An 18404-nucleotide genomic window follows, 5' to 3' on the forward strand; every position below is an offset into this window, starting at 1 on the left:
CAACTTTGCACACTCTTGGCATTCTCTCAACCAGCTTCATGAGATAGTCACCTGGAATGCATTTCAGTTAACAGGTGTGCCTTTTTAAAAGTTAATTTGTGGAATTTCTTTCCTTCTTAATGCGTTTGAGCCAATCAGTTGTTTTGTGACAAGGTAGGTGTGGTATACAGAAGATACCCCTATTTGGTAAAAGACCAAGTCCATATTATGGCAAGAACAGCTCAAATAAGCAAAGAGAAACGACAGTCCGTCATAACTTTGAGACATGAAGGTCAGTCAATTCTGAAAATGTCAATAACTTTGAAAATATCTTAAAGTGCAGTAGCAAAAACCATCAAGCGCTATTATGAAACTGGCTCTTATGAGGACCGCCACAGGAAAGGAAGACCCAGAGTTACCTCTGCTGCAGAGGATACGTTCATTAGAGTTAACTGCACCTCAGATTGCAGCCCAAATAAATGCTTCACAGAGTTCACGTAACAGACACATCTCAACATCAACTGTTTAGAGTAGACTGCGTGAATCAAGCCTTCATGGTCGATTTGCTTCAAAGAAACCACTACTAAAAGGACACCAATAAGAAGAAGAGACTTGCTTGGGCCAAGAAACACAAACAATGGACATTAGACCGGTGGAAATCTGTCATTTGGTCTGATGAGTCCAAATTTGAGACTTTTGATTCCAACCACCATGTCTTTATGAGAAGCAGAGTAGGTGAACATATGATCTCCGCATGTGTGGTTCCCACCGTGAAGCATGGAGGAGGAGGTGTGATGGTGTGGGGATGCTTTTTTGGTGACACTGACTGTGATTTATTTAGAATTGAAGGCATACTTAACCAGCATGGCTACCACAGCCTTTAGCAGTGATACGCCATCCCATCTGGTTTGGGCTTAGTGGGACTATCATTTGTTTTCAACAGGACAATGACCCAACACACCTCCAGGCTGTGTAAGGGCTATTTGACCAAGAAGGAGAGTGATGGAGTGCTGCATCAGATGACCTGGCCTCCACAATCACCCGACCTCAACCCAATTGATATGGTTTGGGATGAGTTGGACCGCAGAGTGAAGGTAAATCAGCCAACAAGTGCTTAGCATATGTGGGAACTCCTTTAAGACTGCTGGAAAAGCATTCTTCATGAAGCTGGTTGAGAGAATGCCAAGAGTGTGCAACGCTGTCATCAAGGCAAAGGGTGGCTACTTTGTAGAATCTCTAATATAAATTATGTTTAACACTTTTTTGGTTACTACATGATTCTATATGTGTTATTTCATAGTGTTGATGTCTTCACTATTATTCTACAATGTAGAAAATAGTACAAATAAAGAAAAACCGTTGAATGAGTAGGTGTGTATAAACTTTTGACTGGTACTGTTTGTGTGTATGTTTAGTCATGCCTACATGATGTATTTATCCATGCATGCATGTTCGTGTTTGATGGTGATGACATGTCATGTTTGAATCTGTACTTATCCCCCCTTCCCTCCTCCTCCCTCCTCCTGAAAGGCTGACCTGAACACCTCAATGAAAATCCAATTAGCGTTCCAACAAAGGCCAGGTCCTGGGCAGACACAACTTATCACGACACAAAACACATCACAGACTGACAACATGAGAGAGAGACAGGGAAAAGGCGGACAGACAGAGAGAGACAGAGTGTGTGTGTGTGTGTGTGTGGGGGGGGGGGGTGATGGAGAGATAGGAAGGTAGGGAGAGAGAGAGAGAGCAAGAGAGAGGGAGAGAGAGAGAGAAAGAGAGAGAGAGAGAGAAAGAGAGAGAGGGGCAGGAACTCAATCCCTGAGTTACAGGACACATGATGATAAAACCCTCTCGCCTGTACAAACAGGACAAGAGATAGAGAGAGGCACGCACTAACAACCACTGAACAGGGATAGATAGAGGCAGGGGAAAGGGAGAAAAGATAAGGGGAGGGAAATCAAGGGAGTACAAAGGGAGAACAATTTTACTTAGGAAAAGTTAGCTACTTTCTGATTTTAAACTTGGGAGAGAGAAAGCAAGTCAAAGCAGAAATGAGAAAAGTCCAGACAAAATGACTTTAATAGATACAGAACTAGTCAGTTTGAAGTGTCTGTAAAAAAAAGGTCCACTAGGAAAACTAGAGAGGAGAGGGAGGAAGAGAGAGAGTGAGAGCGAGAAAGAGAGGGAGCGAGAAAGGGAGGGGGAGCGAGAGAGAGAGCGCGTAAGAAAACAACACCGAGATGTTCATGATCATTCCGAAGGATTCTTCCGCCGGAGGAGGTGGTTCCGTAGGGATGAGCTCGCCGCACGGGAAAAGCGCAAAACAGGTGTGTGTTTGTGTCGGTTTGTTTTCATGTGAATTAATTACACAATGTATAATTTCATTATCTTCTAAATTTGACTAATTCCTCTCTACCTCGAGTGAACAAACATATATGTTATGAGAGGTTTTAGCGTCTCTTGGAGTTTAAGATGATATTGTGTGTATAGAAATGAGTGTGTGTGTGTGTGTGTGTGTGTGTGTGTGTGTGTGTGTGTGTGTGTGTGTGTGTGTGTGTGTGTGTGTGTGTGTGTGTGTGTGTGTGTGTGTGTGTGTGAGAGAGAGAGAGGGGCTAACTGCTGTGTGTTAGGAGGAGTTGAGGGTGAGAAGATGAGTGGATTGATATAGAATGGGACGGGGGTAGGGATCACCTTGCAGGTACGGTTTATGAAAAAAATATAATCTTTAGGGCTTTGTCAAATGTTATGGGATAAAATTAAGAGAAAAATATGAATTGATGGAGAATACTTGTGAATTTATCTGTGAATTTTACCTCAAACACCAATTTGCTCATTACTCAATTATTGTTCATTTTTCCATTTGAAATAATAATATCTGATTCATTTCATAGTTTGTATGAAACACTTGTGTGGCTCTGACTCAGTTCCTGACTATCAGTATCAACGTTGTTATAATGGTTCTGTCACCTGTACTTTCCCCACGCAGGTAAAAGCAGCGATCAGTAAGAAGGTTCAGAAACAGCAGATTATGCAGAGGAGGCAGTCCAGTGAGCAGAGTGGCGACTCAGAAGTCTCAGCGGCTGGAGTCAACCCCCCCCATGGTAGGAGGTACAGCCAGACCCCCACCCCCTTCCCCAGAGATAGAGATAGAGGTACAGGGGATGAAGAAGAGGAAGAGGAGGACCTGGATGTGCAGGACAAGGTGGAAGATATGATGAAGACGAGTGGTCAGGAGCAGGAAGAGAAGGAGTCCATAGACCTACTCCCTATAGTGGACCCAGCATTTGGACCGGTAAGAACCAGGATGACCCAGGTCTGCCCTGGGATAGGCCTTCTTTAGCCGTGTGTGTATGTGTGTGTGTGTGTGTGTGTGTGTGTGTGTGTGTGTGTGTGTGTGTGTGTGTGTGTGTGTGTGTGTGTGTGTGTGTGTGTGGCTATGTGTGTGGCTATGTGTGTGGCTATGTGTGTGGCTATGTGTGTGGCTATGTGTGTGTGTGTGTGTGTGTGTCCATGTCCATCCATCCAAGGCACGATTTCAATCTACCAAGGTCCTGATTGAAATTCTAAGGCCCCCTGCTCCAAATATAAATGCTGACTCTGTCCCCATACTTCACGGTAGCTGCTTATCCTATGTCCCATGTTTAAGTGTTAGCCTTGATGCTAACAGAGTTGTGTTGTTTATCTATGTGTTCAGGGTTCATGTGGTAGCGTGTTTGAGGGTTTAATCTCCTTCATTGGCATCTGCTACATTAGGAAACTGTAATTCATAACAGATATCATTTTAAGCCCCAGGAGTAATGAACACCAAACAGTACTCGTCCCCACCCACATTACACCGACTCAACAGCACAACATCACATGGCTTCAGAGTCTTGGGGGGGGACAGTAGGTTTGCCCTCGGGAGTCTGGTTCCTCCCCTCTCCCCTGGCCTAGCATGTCTTGCCTGGCCTGGCCTGGCCTGCCCTGCCTGGCCTGCTCCCCCCTGGCCTAGCATGTCCTGCCTGGCCTGGCCTGGCCTGTCCTGCCTGGCCTGCTCTCCCCTGGCCTAGCATGTCCTGCCTGGCCTGGCCTGGCCTGTCCTGCCTGGCCTGCTCTCCCCTGGCCTAGCATGTCCTGCCTGGCCTGGCCTGGCCTGTCCTGCCTGGCCTGCTCTCCCCTGGCCTAGCATGTCCTGCCTGGCCTGGCCTGGCCTGTCCTGCCTGGCCTGCTCTCCCCTGGCCTAGCATGTCCTGCCTGGCCTGGCCTGGCCTGTCCTGCCTGGCCTGCTCTCCCCTGGCCTAGCATGTCCTGCCCTGCCTGGCCTGCTCTCCCCTGTGCTCGTATTCGGCTCTGGTTCTGAGTCACTGCAGAGTTCCTGTAGTTGACAGGTTGAGTCACTGGATACTAGTGTCAGTATCTGACACCTGATCAGAACACAATACATCTCCAGAATTACCAGCTCCTCCACGCACATCACCATAGTGACCAGAGCCTTACTTCCAGCCAGGGGTAAGAGTCAGGTTACATGATGTGTGTCTGCCTGAGTCTGTCTCAATACACACACACTTATCACACACTCCGTCCTCTAGGCAGGCAGAGCAAACAAGGTGTGTGTGGTTGTGGTTGTGAGCTGACACCCATACTGGTTGTGTGACAGAGAGGTTTAATACTGATACCTGATGCAGATCAGATGCTGTTCAGAACACACAGAACCAGAAACCCAACAGAGTGACATGATTCATTTACATGATCAATAATAAAATATGAATTAGATAGGTAATCAGTCTTAATGGCAGTGGTTGCAACAATGTTTATCCTATCAACAGCATGAGTGTTGTTTAGCAGACTGATTTACCCTGTGTGTGTGTGTGTGTGTGTGTGTGTGTGTGTGTGTGTGTGTGTGTGTGAGAGAGAGAGAGAGAGAGAGAGAGAGAGAGAGAGAGAGAGAGATCTTGTTCTTCTATCCTCGTGAAAACCTGAAATCCACAAAAGGATAGTTAAAACCTCTTAAGTCATTTTCAATTTTCGCCTAAAATGACATACCCAAATCTAAATGCCTGAAGCAAGGATATGCATATTCTTGATAGCATTTGAAAGGAAACATTTTGAAGTTTGTAGACATTTGAAATTAATGTAGGAGAATATAACACATTAGATATGGTAGAACATATTACAAAGAAAAAAACATGCGTTTTTTTTTGTTTGTATCGTCTTCTTTGAAATGCAAGAGAATGGCCATAATGAATTATTTTAGCCCAGGCGCAATTTAGACGTTGGCCACTAGATGGCAGCAGTGGTTGTGCAAAGACTGATCCAATGAACTATTGCATATCTATTCAAAATGTTGTATCAAGACTGCCCAAATATGCCTAATTGGTTCATCCATACATTTTCAAGTTCATAATTGTGCACCCTCCTCAAACAATAGCATGGTATTCTTTCACTGTAATAGCTACTGTAAATTGGACAGTGCCGTTAGATTAACAAGAATTTAGACACATCAGATATGTCTATGTCCTGGGAAATATTCTTGTTACTTACAACGTCATGCTAATCACATTAGCGCACATTAGCTCAACCGTCCCGAGGGTGGGACACCAAGGAAAATTCTCCCTTGTGGCTATATAAATAAAACACAATGTGGTTTTAAAGGGGCAATCTGCAGTTGCTACATACATTTTGTGACTTATAAATGAATTATATATACCCATTGATTCTTGAATAATACAACTTCTAAATGCCTAATGAGCTTCAGAACCCAAAATATAAGCTTGTTTTACTCCAATGTTTGTTAACAAAGTAAATGTAAACAAACACTATATAGCCTTAAAACATGGTTAAAACAATCATTTTGATATCATGGATGGTCAGTCCTTGCTTCCATAGCTCGGTCTATGAATTTGAGAGTGGTCACATTTCTCCTGCCCCATCCCTCAGCTTTGTACCCAAACAGGACGGGGAGTACACATTTTTGTTGTTTCAGCTGCTGATTTCTGCTTTAAATTCTGCCAAATACTTACGGAACACTATATTTTGTACTACATTTTGTACTATATTTTGGACAGAAGCTGTCCTCTAGTGGTATTAAATTGACACTGCAGTGTTGAACTGCCCTAGAATTGACCTAGTACTTGTTAAAGATTCCGTCATGACATGAGCCAAACTGTTCATTTGATCTAAGTCCAAGTCTGTCTCCAAAAGTATAGAGGAAAAGCGGTCGGTTGATCTGGTAACAGACATCTGTCACTCAGTTAATCTTGTCACTCATACTTCTTATCTGCTACTATCACCATACGTCTGGGTTTGAATGGGTGTGAAAGAGAGAGAGAGGGAGAGAGAGAGAGAGAGAGAGAAAGAGAGACAGAGAGAGAGCTGGAAGGGGTAGAGAGGGACATGACCAAACTACAGTATCAAATATTAAATACATATTTGGCAGAATTTGATGCCAAGTTACATCAGATAAGCCTCATCTTTGAGTGGTCATGGAATGTCACATAATGTATATCCTACTACAAATGTTATTTATACAACACACACATGCACACGTACACACACACACACAGACACACACACACACACATACACACTGATGTGTTCGATTACCCAATAGCCTGGAAGTTGCCAAAGTACTTTGTTCACAGCTGTGCATCATAACAAGTCCCAGCTGGAGGACCAGGCCTATCACAGAGTTCATCCCTCTCCTGACCTACGAGGGTATGGAACTCTCTGGATAGTGGTTGGGGCCCGCTAGGCACCAATGGGCATAGATCTGGCATCACTTTACCTTCTCCCAATCCTAACCGTAACCATATGGGGGGGGGGGGGGGGGGTGACACAAATCTGACCTTAGACCAGCGTCTATGGAACCTACCACTTAGCCTTATGCCCCCAAGGTTCACCACAAGGACAATGGCTTAGAATGGTATGCATAAGTAATAAGCTCTACAAAGTCAGGCTACCGTATATTAACATCTGTCCCTGTTGACAAGAAATAAATCCTATAGGTCTCTGTATCTCTCTCTCTCTCTCTCTCTCCCTCTCTCAGCCTGTCCTTATGCAGCATGTAATTCCCATCAGTAGTCATAGTATTTATTTAGTCATGTGAGTCAGTGTTGTGGCACAGAAACACAGTTTAAATGTTGGAGTGTCTGATATTATGTCTGTCTCTGGATTAGACAGCATTACAGCTCGGATTAGAACCTCTGTCATGCTTTTATCATGCACCAATCAGAGAGAATATTACGTTTGACATCCAAGGAAAGCAGGAAGATGTGTTTATTGAGTTTAAAAACAGACCAATTAGAGCAGTCGACTGTGATGCGCGTATTTGGTTTGGATGTGATTAACACACGCATACAGTCAATGGTGTGTGTGATTCTAACATTCGCACGTACACACATCTAATGGTAGTCCAAAGCAGCAGCTTGCTCCCAGGCTGTTTGAGCATCAGTCTAATTATTGGCTCTTTTCTTCCTCGCTCATTTGATGTTTCTTTCACTGTTTTGCTTCTTGTCTTGTTCTCGTCCTGCTTTCCCGTAGATTTTTTTATCTCATGACCAGTTTGATTTTCTTTCTCCCTGTCTCTCTGAATTTTCCATCCTTTTCTCTCCATCACTCCTCCTTCCCATCATCTCTTTCCATCTTGTATCACCTCTCTCTCCAACCTGCCCTCAATTTCTCCCTTTTGTTGTTTCTCTCATTCTCCTTACTCTATCCGTTTCTCTTCTTACCCCTCCATCTCTCCCTTTAATCTGAAATGGAGGGATAGGGATTTTTAAATCCCTTGCGTTTGTCCCCTCTAATTCTCTCTATCTCTCCTCCCTCTCTCTGTCTGTCTCTCCCCCTCTCTCTGCATCTCACCCCCCTACGTAGATGTAGTCATTTGAATGGTGTAACAAGCCTTGCTCCAGGGACTGAGAGGAGGAGAGAGGGAGAGGGGTAGAGAGATAGGGGATTTAAGAAGGGGTCAAATTGAGAGTTGATGAGTGAGTAGGAGCGAGAGACAGAGAGACAGAGTAATGCACGCATGAACTCTTTTCTGTTCAGACATAGACATGGGCTAGGTTAATGTTTGTTTTAGGCGACCTTAAACGCAGATCAGGATGTTGTTTATGGGATTTAGGATCTTCTGAGTGTGGATTAGAGGTTCTACTATATGTTTCATCTCTGATATGAACATCACTTCAGACCACGATGTGACTGGGTGATAGGACCTCCTGGACCCCACCTCAGAACTCTAATCTCGGGTGGGACCTTTGGAACTCCAAAGAAAGGTGGGAGAGAGAGAGAGAGAGAGAGAGCGAGAGAGAGAGAGAGAGAGAGAGAGAGAGAGAGAGAGAGAGAGAGAGAGAGAAAGACATAACAAATAGGAAAAAGAAAAATAGAATAGAGAGGGAGGGAGGGAAAAGAGAAGGAGGGTCAAGAGTGTTACTTCACACTCCGAGGATAGGGGATGGGAAATTGTACTAAGCCATCCATGAAAAACAAAATGAAGAAGGTAAGAGCAGTTATTTTCTTTTTCTTTTAAAGTTATGGGACGAGAGAAGCCTTTGCTTGCTTGTTATTTCCTTGTCTGTGTGTTTATGTGTGTAGTATCCTGAAAATATTGGCAAAATGTATTTGTTCTGCAAGTACTCAATTCAGAATAGGTCCTGTGCGTTTTTAAACAACATTGATCTGCAGGATTGTCACAACATTGATCTGAAACAATACAACGTGATTATTCTGAACAACTCCAGTAGAGACAATCTATGACGTTTCCTTTTCACTTATATGCATAACGTCTCTGCGTCTCTGTACAATGGAGATCTTTCTTTGATTATCTCCGAGCCTGATAAGCAGTATTACTCCCCAGAGATCTTTATCCTTGTGGTTCCTAAAGGGCAGGCCCAACAACCAGATCAATCTTGTACCAGACGTGGATTTTGATACTACGGTTATTCTCAAGCGCATACAAGCATTTTTTTTTTTATAGATCAATGTTGTTGATTCTCAAGACAGAATTCTGTGGCCCATTGAAAAACAGTAAATGCATTTTCCAAATGCAGTCGCCTTCTCAAAGCTTAAATATATTCATAAATTCTATATGCTACTGTCACAATCGCTACTACATTACTCGAAAGAACACGACTGTCTGAAAAAAGATTAACGCAAACATTTATTTCTGTTGAGTCTAAGCTGACAAACCAGAAAGTTAGTGTGTGTTGTTTTTGAAATCTAGTGATCAAAATATTTGCTTTGCGGTCACTAAATCATGATGATCAAAATTGGAAATACAACTATCAAAAGGTGCTTAATTATGGGAAATGACAATATTATTCCTGATCAAAAAGAAAATAGAAAATAAGCACACTGCGCAGGAATCCTTCATCAATATCTTCACAATCCAATTCCATGTATTCAGCACTGCGCATAGGCTTAGACCTTCCATCGGCTGCAGAAACACAATCCCCAATAGAAATAAGGAAGGTGAATACAATGGGAGAACACAACTGATATGAACGTAAAGGCCTCAATCCACACCAATGTAAAGCTCTCTAATGGAAGGTCACAACCCACTGGGCATAGACCCCAGTTCAACATCTAGTTTTGATTCCCATTTGGTTGAGGCGTCAACTAATGTGAATTCAACAACAAAACATTACATTGGATTTAGGTTCAAAGTTGGGTGAAAAAAAAATATTGGCAAATTGATTTTCCACGTTGATTCCACATCATCACATAGATTTTTTGGGTTGAAATGATGTGGAAACGATGTTGATTCAACCACTTTTTACACAGTGGGAAAGTTTAGGAGTAACCCAAAGATACTTAGAAGTAACTCCACTTCATTTTCTGCATCTCTGCATATCTGCAATATTGTAGAAATTCTTACAAATTTGACAGTCCCTGTTGCCTAGATCTTTCCCTATATTGTACCTTCCATTTCCAATATTGTGTAGTAGTATTTACTGATTGCCAGAAACCGTGAACACATTTGCAACCTTTTCTCTTCTGATGAAAACAACATATTAATATTCTGTGAACAAAACCCTTCACATTGAATTTCGCATTCATTGATGACAATTGTATTTACAGTTTTGCAAAACTGGGTCTAATACAGTATATCCAATCCAGGCATAAAGGCAAGAAACTTATCAGACATTCTGCACATTTACTTAAGCATTTGATCATTGTTGGTTTGCTGTAGGTTAGTTTAACCACACTTCCCCCAAAAAAATTGTACACAGGTTGAGAAAAACTCTAACTAAACACAACTCTCGTATTATCATATTGACTAGATGTAATCTGTAAGTGTGTTATATAACATTGTGTTGAGTCTCTGAGTTGAGTGTCTGAACACTTAGCAGAATGAAAACCCCAATCCAACTCTGAGCCAAGACTGAGCCTCGGGGAAACAGAGCAGAGAAAGAGATAGATGAGAGAGAGAGAAAGAGTGAGAGATGGAGAGAAAGCATAGCTTCTTGTAACCAATACACAGACCAGCACATAAACAGACAGAGAGCTAGACTTATTAGGCTGATGGTCCGCTGGCTGATAGGGCTTGTCATGTAGATAGAGTTAAACTTCTAAAAGTCTGACAGAGATTGCCAATCCTGTCCTGTCCTGTTTGCTGATGTAACATCGTATCTCCCTGAGGACTAGTGCTGTGGACAGCTGGCTGTCAGACCTCAGCAGACAGAGAGGGAAACAGAGTGTGAAACCAACAACTGTTGGGTTCACTAGTTCTGGATGATTCTGGTTCTAAGGGGGCCGTCGGGCCCCAGGGGGGCAAGGGGGGGGCAGGGGGCCAGGAGGGGCCCCGGTCGGAGGGCGAGGAGGAATCGGGTGAGGACGAGGAGTTTAAGGCGCCACTGTCTGCACTGGTCCAGAACTGCACCGTGTTACACAGCATCGTGGGACCCGCCTGCATCTTCCTCAAACAGGGCTTTGCAAGCAGCCAGATCGTACGTACACACGCTAGTGAACACATACACACACATACTGAGACACATGCATGCAAGCGCATACTCAATCACACACGCACGTATACTTACATACTAAACTATTCACACACACTCACCCACACCAACACACACACATCAGGATCATCTTCACTTCATTCTCACCACATAACATTCTCTCCACAATCATTTCATTTTCATCATGGGACAACCAATCAAACGTGCTATATAAAGTACATACTGCAGCCAGAGAGGAGTCCAACCAAACCTTGATGTGGTGTTGCACTGTGTTTATCACATACAGGGAGATTCCAAGAAGAACATCCATAGTAAAGAGAAAGACATCTACAGGGATTGTCTCTCCCTATATTTCTCTGCCACCAAACAAACTCAACCTAATGACCTACTACACCAAAACAGGCACGACCTACAGTGTGTGGACGTGTGTGTGTGTCTGTGTCTGTAAACAATTCACATTTTATGTCCAAGGGTCTTACTTACACCAAACCACCTACATTTCCTAATTCCCCCCCCCCCCCCCCCCCCCCCCCCCCCCACACGCCACACACACACACACACACACACACACACACACACACACACACACACACACACACACACACACACACACACACACACAATAATCTGGTTACTACCGTGATTTATGTTTTGTGAAAGTATTTTACCAGGTCCATAATACAAACATGGCTCATACAATGTAATCTGTGTAAATTTAGGTTCAGATATACAGTACCAGTCAAAAGCTTGGACACACACCTCAAGGGTTTTTCTTAATTTATTTACTATTTTCAACATTGTAGAACTATGAAATAACACATGCGGAATCATGTAGTAACCAAAAAAGTGTTAAACAAATCAAAATATATTTTACATTTTAGATATTTTACATTTTAGATTCTTCAAAGTAGCCACCCTTTGCCTTGATGACAGCTTTGCACACTCTTGGCATTCTCTCAACCAGCTTCACCTGGAATGCTTTTCCAACAGTCTTGAAGGAGTTCCCACATATGCTAAGCACTTGTTGGCTGATTTACCTTCACTCTGCGGTCCAACTCATCCCAAACCATATCAATTGGGTTGAGGTCGGGTGATTGTGGAGGCCAGGTCATCTGATGCAGCACTCCATCACTCTCATTCTTAGTCAAATAGCCCGTACACAGCCTGGAGGTGTGTTGGGTCATTGTCCTGTTGAAAACAAATGATAGTCCCACTAAGCCCAAACCAGATGGGAGGGCGTATCGCTGCAGCATGCTGTGGTAGCCATGTTGGTTAAGTGTGCCTTGAATCCTAAATAAATCACAGACAGAGTCACCAGCAAAGAACCCCCACACCATCACACCTCCTCCTCCATGCCACAATGTAGAAAATAGTACAAATAAAGAAGAATTCTGTAATGAGTGGGTGTGTCCAAACTTTTGACTGATACTGTATTATATCTTTAGAAGCAATGTACTAGATAGATATACTATTTAGTCTAACTTTGCAAAGCATCCTGGTTTACTCTTTCTAACCATGTGTGTCTACTGGCACGCTACAAATCACATGTACCGCCTCTGCTATTAATCATACCATAGCAAAAAGATGTAGATTTTATCAAGCAAAAACAAATGGCAGAATTTCTTTCTCTTCTTTTCTCTCCGCCTTTTTATACCTTTGGCTGATTGGTTCCCATGGTCTTTGTGATTGAGGCCCATTGTGTATTTCCTAATATCTGTGGTTGAACATTTTGTGTTTGTTGATCTTTAGATTTACATCTGTGTGTTTGACGGCAGTTTTTGTATCGACATGAAACATGCACGTACGTTGTTTGTCTTGTCGTGGGTACATGAGCAAACAGATTTTGTCGTCGTCGTACATCTCGTGGGGTTGTGATGTAGCGCGTGTGTGTGTTTGTGATGCAGTGTGTGTGTGTGTTCATGTGCAACTACCAGTCTGCTTATGTGAGTCCCTCTGCTACCTCCAACAGGACAGGGACCTACGACCAGAGGAGATTGAAGGTAGATTATCCCCTTCTATCTCACACAGTCAGAATCGTACCATGATATGTTTTACAATCTACACTATCTAATTCTTACCCTGTGTGTGTACTTGTATGTTTGTGTGTGTGTGCGTGCGTGCGTGCGTACGCGCGTGCCTGTGTGTTTGCAGAGCTTCGCGAGGCGTTTGTGGAGTTTGATAGGAAGAAGAATGGTTATGTCAGCTACAAGGACCTGGGAGAGTGCATGAGGACCATGGGCTACATGCCCACAGAGATGGAGCTCATCGAGCTGGGCCAGTCCATCTGTGAGTCTGATGTCATCATCACGAGACAGCGCAAACACCACAGAATCATGGAATATCTGAAACTCTAGAGTGCTATGGCGGAATCTAGGTTGATTATTACAATGAATTATGAACCAAGGAAACACAACATCAAGAAATATTTAGGCAATGAAAGACATATTGTCCGTATTGTAACTATGAGTGATAGTAGTAATGTTTTTATCTGGTCTGTAGGTGGTGGTAAACTAGACTTTGAGGACTTTGTGGAGCTGATGGGCCCCAAGATGCTGGCAGAGACAGCAGACATGATCGGAGTGAAAGAACTGAGAGATGCATTTAAGGAGGTCTCTCTCTCTCTCTCTCTCTCTCTCTCAGATTGTGTGGTTTCAAAGCTGACAGAGATGGTTGCTGTCTTTCTCAATGTAAGTAACTGTCACTATAGCCTCCTTTCTGTCCCTTTCTCTTTCTCTCTCTGTTTCTCTCTCTTTGTCTTTCTCTCTCTCTCTCTTTGTCTCTCTCTCTCTCGCAGTTTGATGCTAACAGTGATGGTCAGATCAGTATAATGGAACTGAGGGAAGCCATGAAGAAGCTGATGGGAGAACAGCTGACCAACAGAGAGATCGACGAGATCCTCCGAGACGTGGATCTCAACCGGGACGGACTGGTCGACTTTGAGGGTGCGAGAGTGTGTGTGTGTGTGTGTGTGTGTGTGTGTGTGTGTGTGTGTGTGTGTGTGTGTGTGTGTGTGTGTGTGTGTGTGTGTGTGTGTGTGTGTGTTTGCGTGCATGCATGCTCAGCTTCAGTGATTTATATGTTAGAAGCAGTGACTTTGGTTTTTTGTTGGTCTGTGTATGGGATAATCATGTCTCCTTTTCATTTAACTCTCTTTCTGTCATTATCTCTCTCTCTCTCTCTCTTTTCACAGAATTTGTTCGAATGATGTCACGCTGAGATAACCAGAAGGCGTTGTTGTGTAACAACTGGAAAAGGGACCACTACATTTGTAGTGAACAACTGGAAAAGGGACCACTACATTTGTAGTGAACATTCTTGTTCTACTGACTGGACCTAGGTTTGTTATTTTTTGTTAAGCAGCACTTAAATTGAGTGAACGCTTAATAGTAGTTCTACAAATCTTAGAACTCAAGCTGTGACAGTTAAATTGAACATCGATTGGTTGTAACATATCAAAATCCTAATGCTTGGCTGGTATGAGTATCTCTTACCTTTTTAAAGTCTTTTTTTTAAGTGAATGTTTTTACTCTGATTGTATGCGTGTTCAAAGGTTTAACCTCGTTTGTAAAATGTAACGTTATTTTCAAGTAAAAAGCTGTCTGTTTGTGTTGTTTCTATCGCCGTTTTTATGTGTTATCTTAAATGTAATCATTTCTAAGAAAATGTTTGACTAATTCATTTTTGATCATTTGATAATAAAATTAGACACATTTTAATGCAACGTAAGACTAAATAGGGACAGGAATTTAGTTAATGAAAATTATAATTAATGTCTATGATAAATTCACATTTTCCACACACAGTATGGCACCTCTTCTGTTCAAGGCAAAGAACACACGGTGGCATGGAAAAGATTTCAACCAACTCAACTCAGCAATTTTATGAACTTCTATAACAATGGAAAAAAATGGAACCAAGTCTAACGTGGTTTCGATATGTTTGATAATTCCATTTATTCCATTCCAGCCATTACATAATAAGCCGTCCTCCAATAGCTCCTCCCACCAGCCTCCTCTGCTATGCATATGCAAAGACACTAGGTTTATGAGCAGCACTGTGGCAAGGTTGAGTCCGGGCTGATCACCTTGAGCTGCTGGGTGTAACAGAAATGAATCAGAGAAAAGGTCGTAGTGCATGGACACGAACCGAAATTGCATAGAACCAAGCGAGAGCTGAAGGTTTTCAGCCACGACGGGAATAGAACAGAGTTGAGTTTGGGGGTCGTTTTTCTGTGTGTGGCCACTGCTCATGCTCTCAAAATGTTGGCGCCCGTAGAATACACGTTTCCAAGGCGAGCAGGATGATTATGAGATGGAGCTAAGTTGGGATGCCACTGGGCCGCAAGCAAAGTCGGGAGAAGAGGAATGTTGGGACAGGGACACAGAGAGATGGTTTTCTGAGGAGGAATGGAGGGGGGAAAAGAGGAAGAAGAAAGTATGAGGAAGCAGGGGTTGGATTTTTATTTGAGGAAGATGGTGGTAAAAATGGAAATGGGGTGAAGAAGAAGAGTGGTGTCAAGTGAAAACAGAGTGAGCAGTGCACCAGACCGAGTTCTGGAGGTGAAATGGAAGTGAATGAGGGCGAGTTAAGTGAGGTGGAAGGTGTGGTGAAGAGCTCGGAACCCGAGCCTGGCATCAATGGACATGATAAAGAAGAATCTTGTCCAGTAGGATTTACATTTTTTGAGAAAGTGTATCGTCTTTTGGCAGATCCATTTGTGGTTTCAGGGTGGGTGAGAAAGGAGTTGGATGCAGTTGAATCAGTGAAGGTAACCTGTAGTGGACTTGTGATATTTGTTTGTATTCTTCTGACCAGAGGGAGCGGGCGCTCCGTGTCAGGCAACTTGAGTCAAGATCTGTTTCTTGCTTTGCTCTTAGGAACAGGGCACCATTGAAATTAGTGATTTCTGGGGTAGCATTAAGTATGGAGATGGAGCAATTGAAGTTGAAGATTCCTGGTGTTTGTGATGCCCGCCGTTTGGTGCTAAGTAGACCTGGTGGTGAGCGTGATGAAACAGAGGAGTCACTGTCGGTCCTGTGTGTGTCAACTGTAGGGGTGCCCACGTTGCTGGAGATCAGATGTGTCCGGTGAGAGAGAGGCAGGTTGAGATGGCTAGAGTCAGAGTAGTGCAGAAGGTGACGAATGCTGAGGCAGTGAAGAAAGTAGAAGAGGATGGGTCAAGGGTGAGGGATCCTGAGAGGATCCCTGTGAGTAGTAGATCTGTGCCAGCACAGAGGGAAATGCCAACAAGCGATATATGCATCAGTATGGTTGGCTTCTTAGCGTTCATAGGTTATCAATTGTACTGCAGAAATGGAACGTAAATCACCGAAAATAGATGTTGCGGTGGCAGCTGCAGAGAGGTATTGGGTATGCAAAATTTGGCATCAGAAGAGTTACAGGGTGTGTTGACTGGTGGTGTCCCGTACTCCCAGGCCATTGGCATGGTGCAGGAGCAGATAGGGTCAAAGTAGTGGAATGGGGTAGTGGGTTTTAATGGTTAGTTGTTTTATATTTGCATATATTTTTTTGTGGGGGTTAGTTTATTTATTTTTCCACTTTCCCCTTTTTGTATCACAAAGTATAATGGATTTATATTATAGTCCAGTTGGAGGCGGTAATGCACCATGTTGGATGCCAACCTCCGTTTTAATCCAAAGAAGAAGAAGCATTTTCATTCAACACTTTACTGGTAATGTCGGTGCCGACGACCAAAGTGTTTTTTATCAAAGAAAGGCAGAGCAGAAACTGTGGTTTCACTCATTTATAGGGGTCTAAACGACTGACGGATGAGAACTTCATTGCTGACGCATACATTACCTAATTTAAATGGCAATGATGCCATCAAAGACACTGGAAGCACAACTGTCAAAGCTACCGTCATAACACAATCGGGCCTCGATAACATGCAAGATTTTGAAAGCCATATGAAAGATTGCATAGACATGTCACGGCGAAATCCTGTTGTGGTTGAATAACAGTGTGGCCCAATTTGTCAGAGAGAGTGCCGAGAAGGAGTCTGGGACGCGGCGACTGGAGGAGAGATGGGCAAACCGAGAGACCTACGGGGAGAATGAACCTGAGAGCCTTCTCGGCTCATTCACAGACCAGTTCAATAACCATAACACTGCAGCTGCGGTACCAAATACAAACCATGTTCCAGGTGATGCTGTGCATGGTACATTTGTAATTTAATTTCTCCACATTTTTCTGTTTGCTTTTACAGAATATAACTTGTGCTTGCTGAATGATACAACATAACATGTTACTGAACTACTTCGCTAACGTTAGCTACTGTAATTACATCTCTCCATTGTAGGGCTAATGCAGGCGGTCCAAGAGAAGAAGCAGAGCGATGAGGAGGACACTCTGGAGTTTGATGAAGAGGTGACAGCTGTATCTTGTTTCGTGAAAGCAGCTGTAAGACTTGGAGTATGAGCTCACTATGGTAAACGTCAAGCTTGACAATCATCTTCAGGGAGGCATGTAAAGGTGTGGCGGCCAGCCAGCGACACTCCAGCCGGGGCACCCTGGAGCTAGCTAATCCCAGAAAGGAGGACCTGGGGCTGGGTGATGATCAGGAGGAGCTGGGGGATGATCAGGAGGAGCAGGGAGAGGAGGTCCTGGAGACCCAGGCAGAAGGGACAACCTAACTGTTCACAGTGCTGCAAGAACTTCAGTAAGGAGTTGGTCCTGCGCCGCCATCTTAGAAGACACATCGTGAGGCCAGGTGTGGAAGGGTATGGCCTCCCACCTGCTGACTCGTAGTGGGGCCAAAGCCTACGCCTGCAATGTGTGTGACCAGCGCTTTACACGCCCTGATTCTCTCAGCAAGCACCGCCGCCAACACAGCATCGTCAAGCCCCACGGTGGCCTCAATGCCCCAACCACTTCTACCGCATCGAGGGGCTCAACAGCCACCTACGCATCCATAGAGAGAGGCAAGAACACGCCCCACCCAAGCCTAAACTGTTCATGTGTACTGACTGCGGTAAGGCTTTTTCCATTCCGGTGCAGCTGGCCGTCCATGAGAGCACACACACTGGGAAGCGAGCCTTCGAGCATCTTCCCCCCTCTATCTGCCACAAACGGCTTCTCCACGTGGAGGTACTGGGCGGTCACCAGATGACACACCAGGTGGACCGGACGTTTCTCTGCCCGCACTGCTCCAAGGGCTTCCGCTGCGCCAAGCACCCACCGCTGCAGCCTCTGTATCATGTATCATCACCTTCCACATGCCCAACGAGCTCCGTCACCGGCTGGAGCGCGCACACCCCTGCCCCTACGGCGGGAAGAGCTTCAAGACGGACTATGAGGTCATGCTGCACTGCCGAATGCACAACGGCGAGTGCCCGTACCCATGTGACATCTGCACTTTGAGTTTCAAGCGGACGCATCTCCTGGCATCCCACAAGCTCACTCACACTGGAGATCGCCATATAAATGTGTGAGCTGTGCCAGCGTAAGTTCTCTCGGCCCACT

General features: G+C 44.1%; 1 protein-coding gene across 1 annotated transcript; it reads left to right on the forward strand.

The window, feature by feature from the left end:
• Positions 1-1873: 1873 nt before the first annotated feature.
• Positions 1874-14526, forward strand: LOC106604649 (calcium-binding protein 2). Its single transcript, XM_014199502.3, has 7 exons — positions 1874-2309; positions 2969-3274; positions 12892-12922; positions 13074-13208; positions 13422-13531; positions 13717-13864; positions 14113-14526. The coding sequence occupies exons 1-7, from the start codon at positions 2223-2225 to the stop codon at positions 14136-14138; spliced, it is 843 nt and encodes a 280-aa protein (XP_014054977.2). The 5' UTR covers positions 1874-2222; the 3' UTR covers positions 14139-14526.
• Positions 14527-18404: the final 3878 nt, after the last annotated feature.

The sequence above is a fragment of the Salmo salar genome, chromosome 05, assembly GCF_965601325.2.
Source record: "Salmo salar chromosome 05, fSalSal1, whole genome shotgun sequence".
Taxonomy (NCBI): domain Eukaryota; kingdom Metazoa; phylum Chordata; class Actinopteri; order Salmoniformes; family Salmonidae; genus Salmo; species Salmo salar.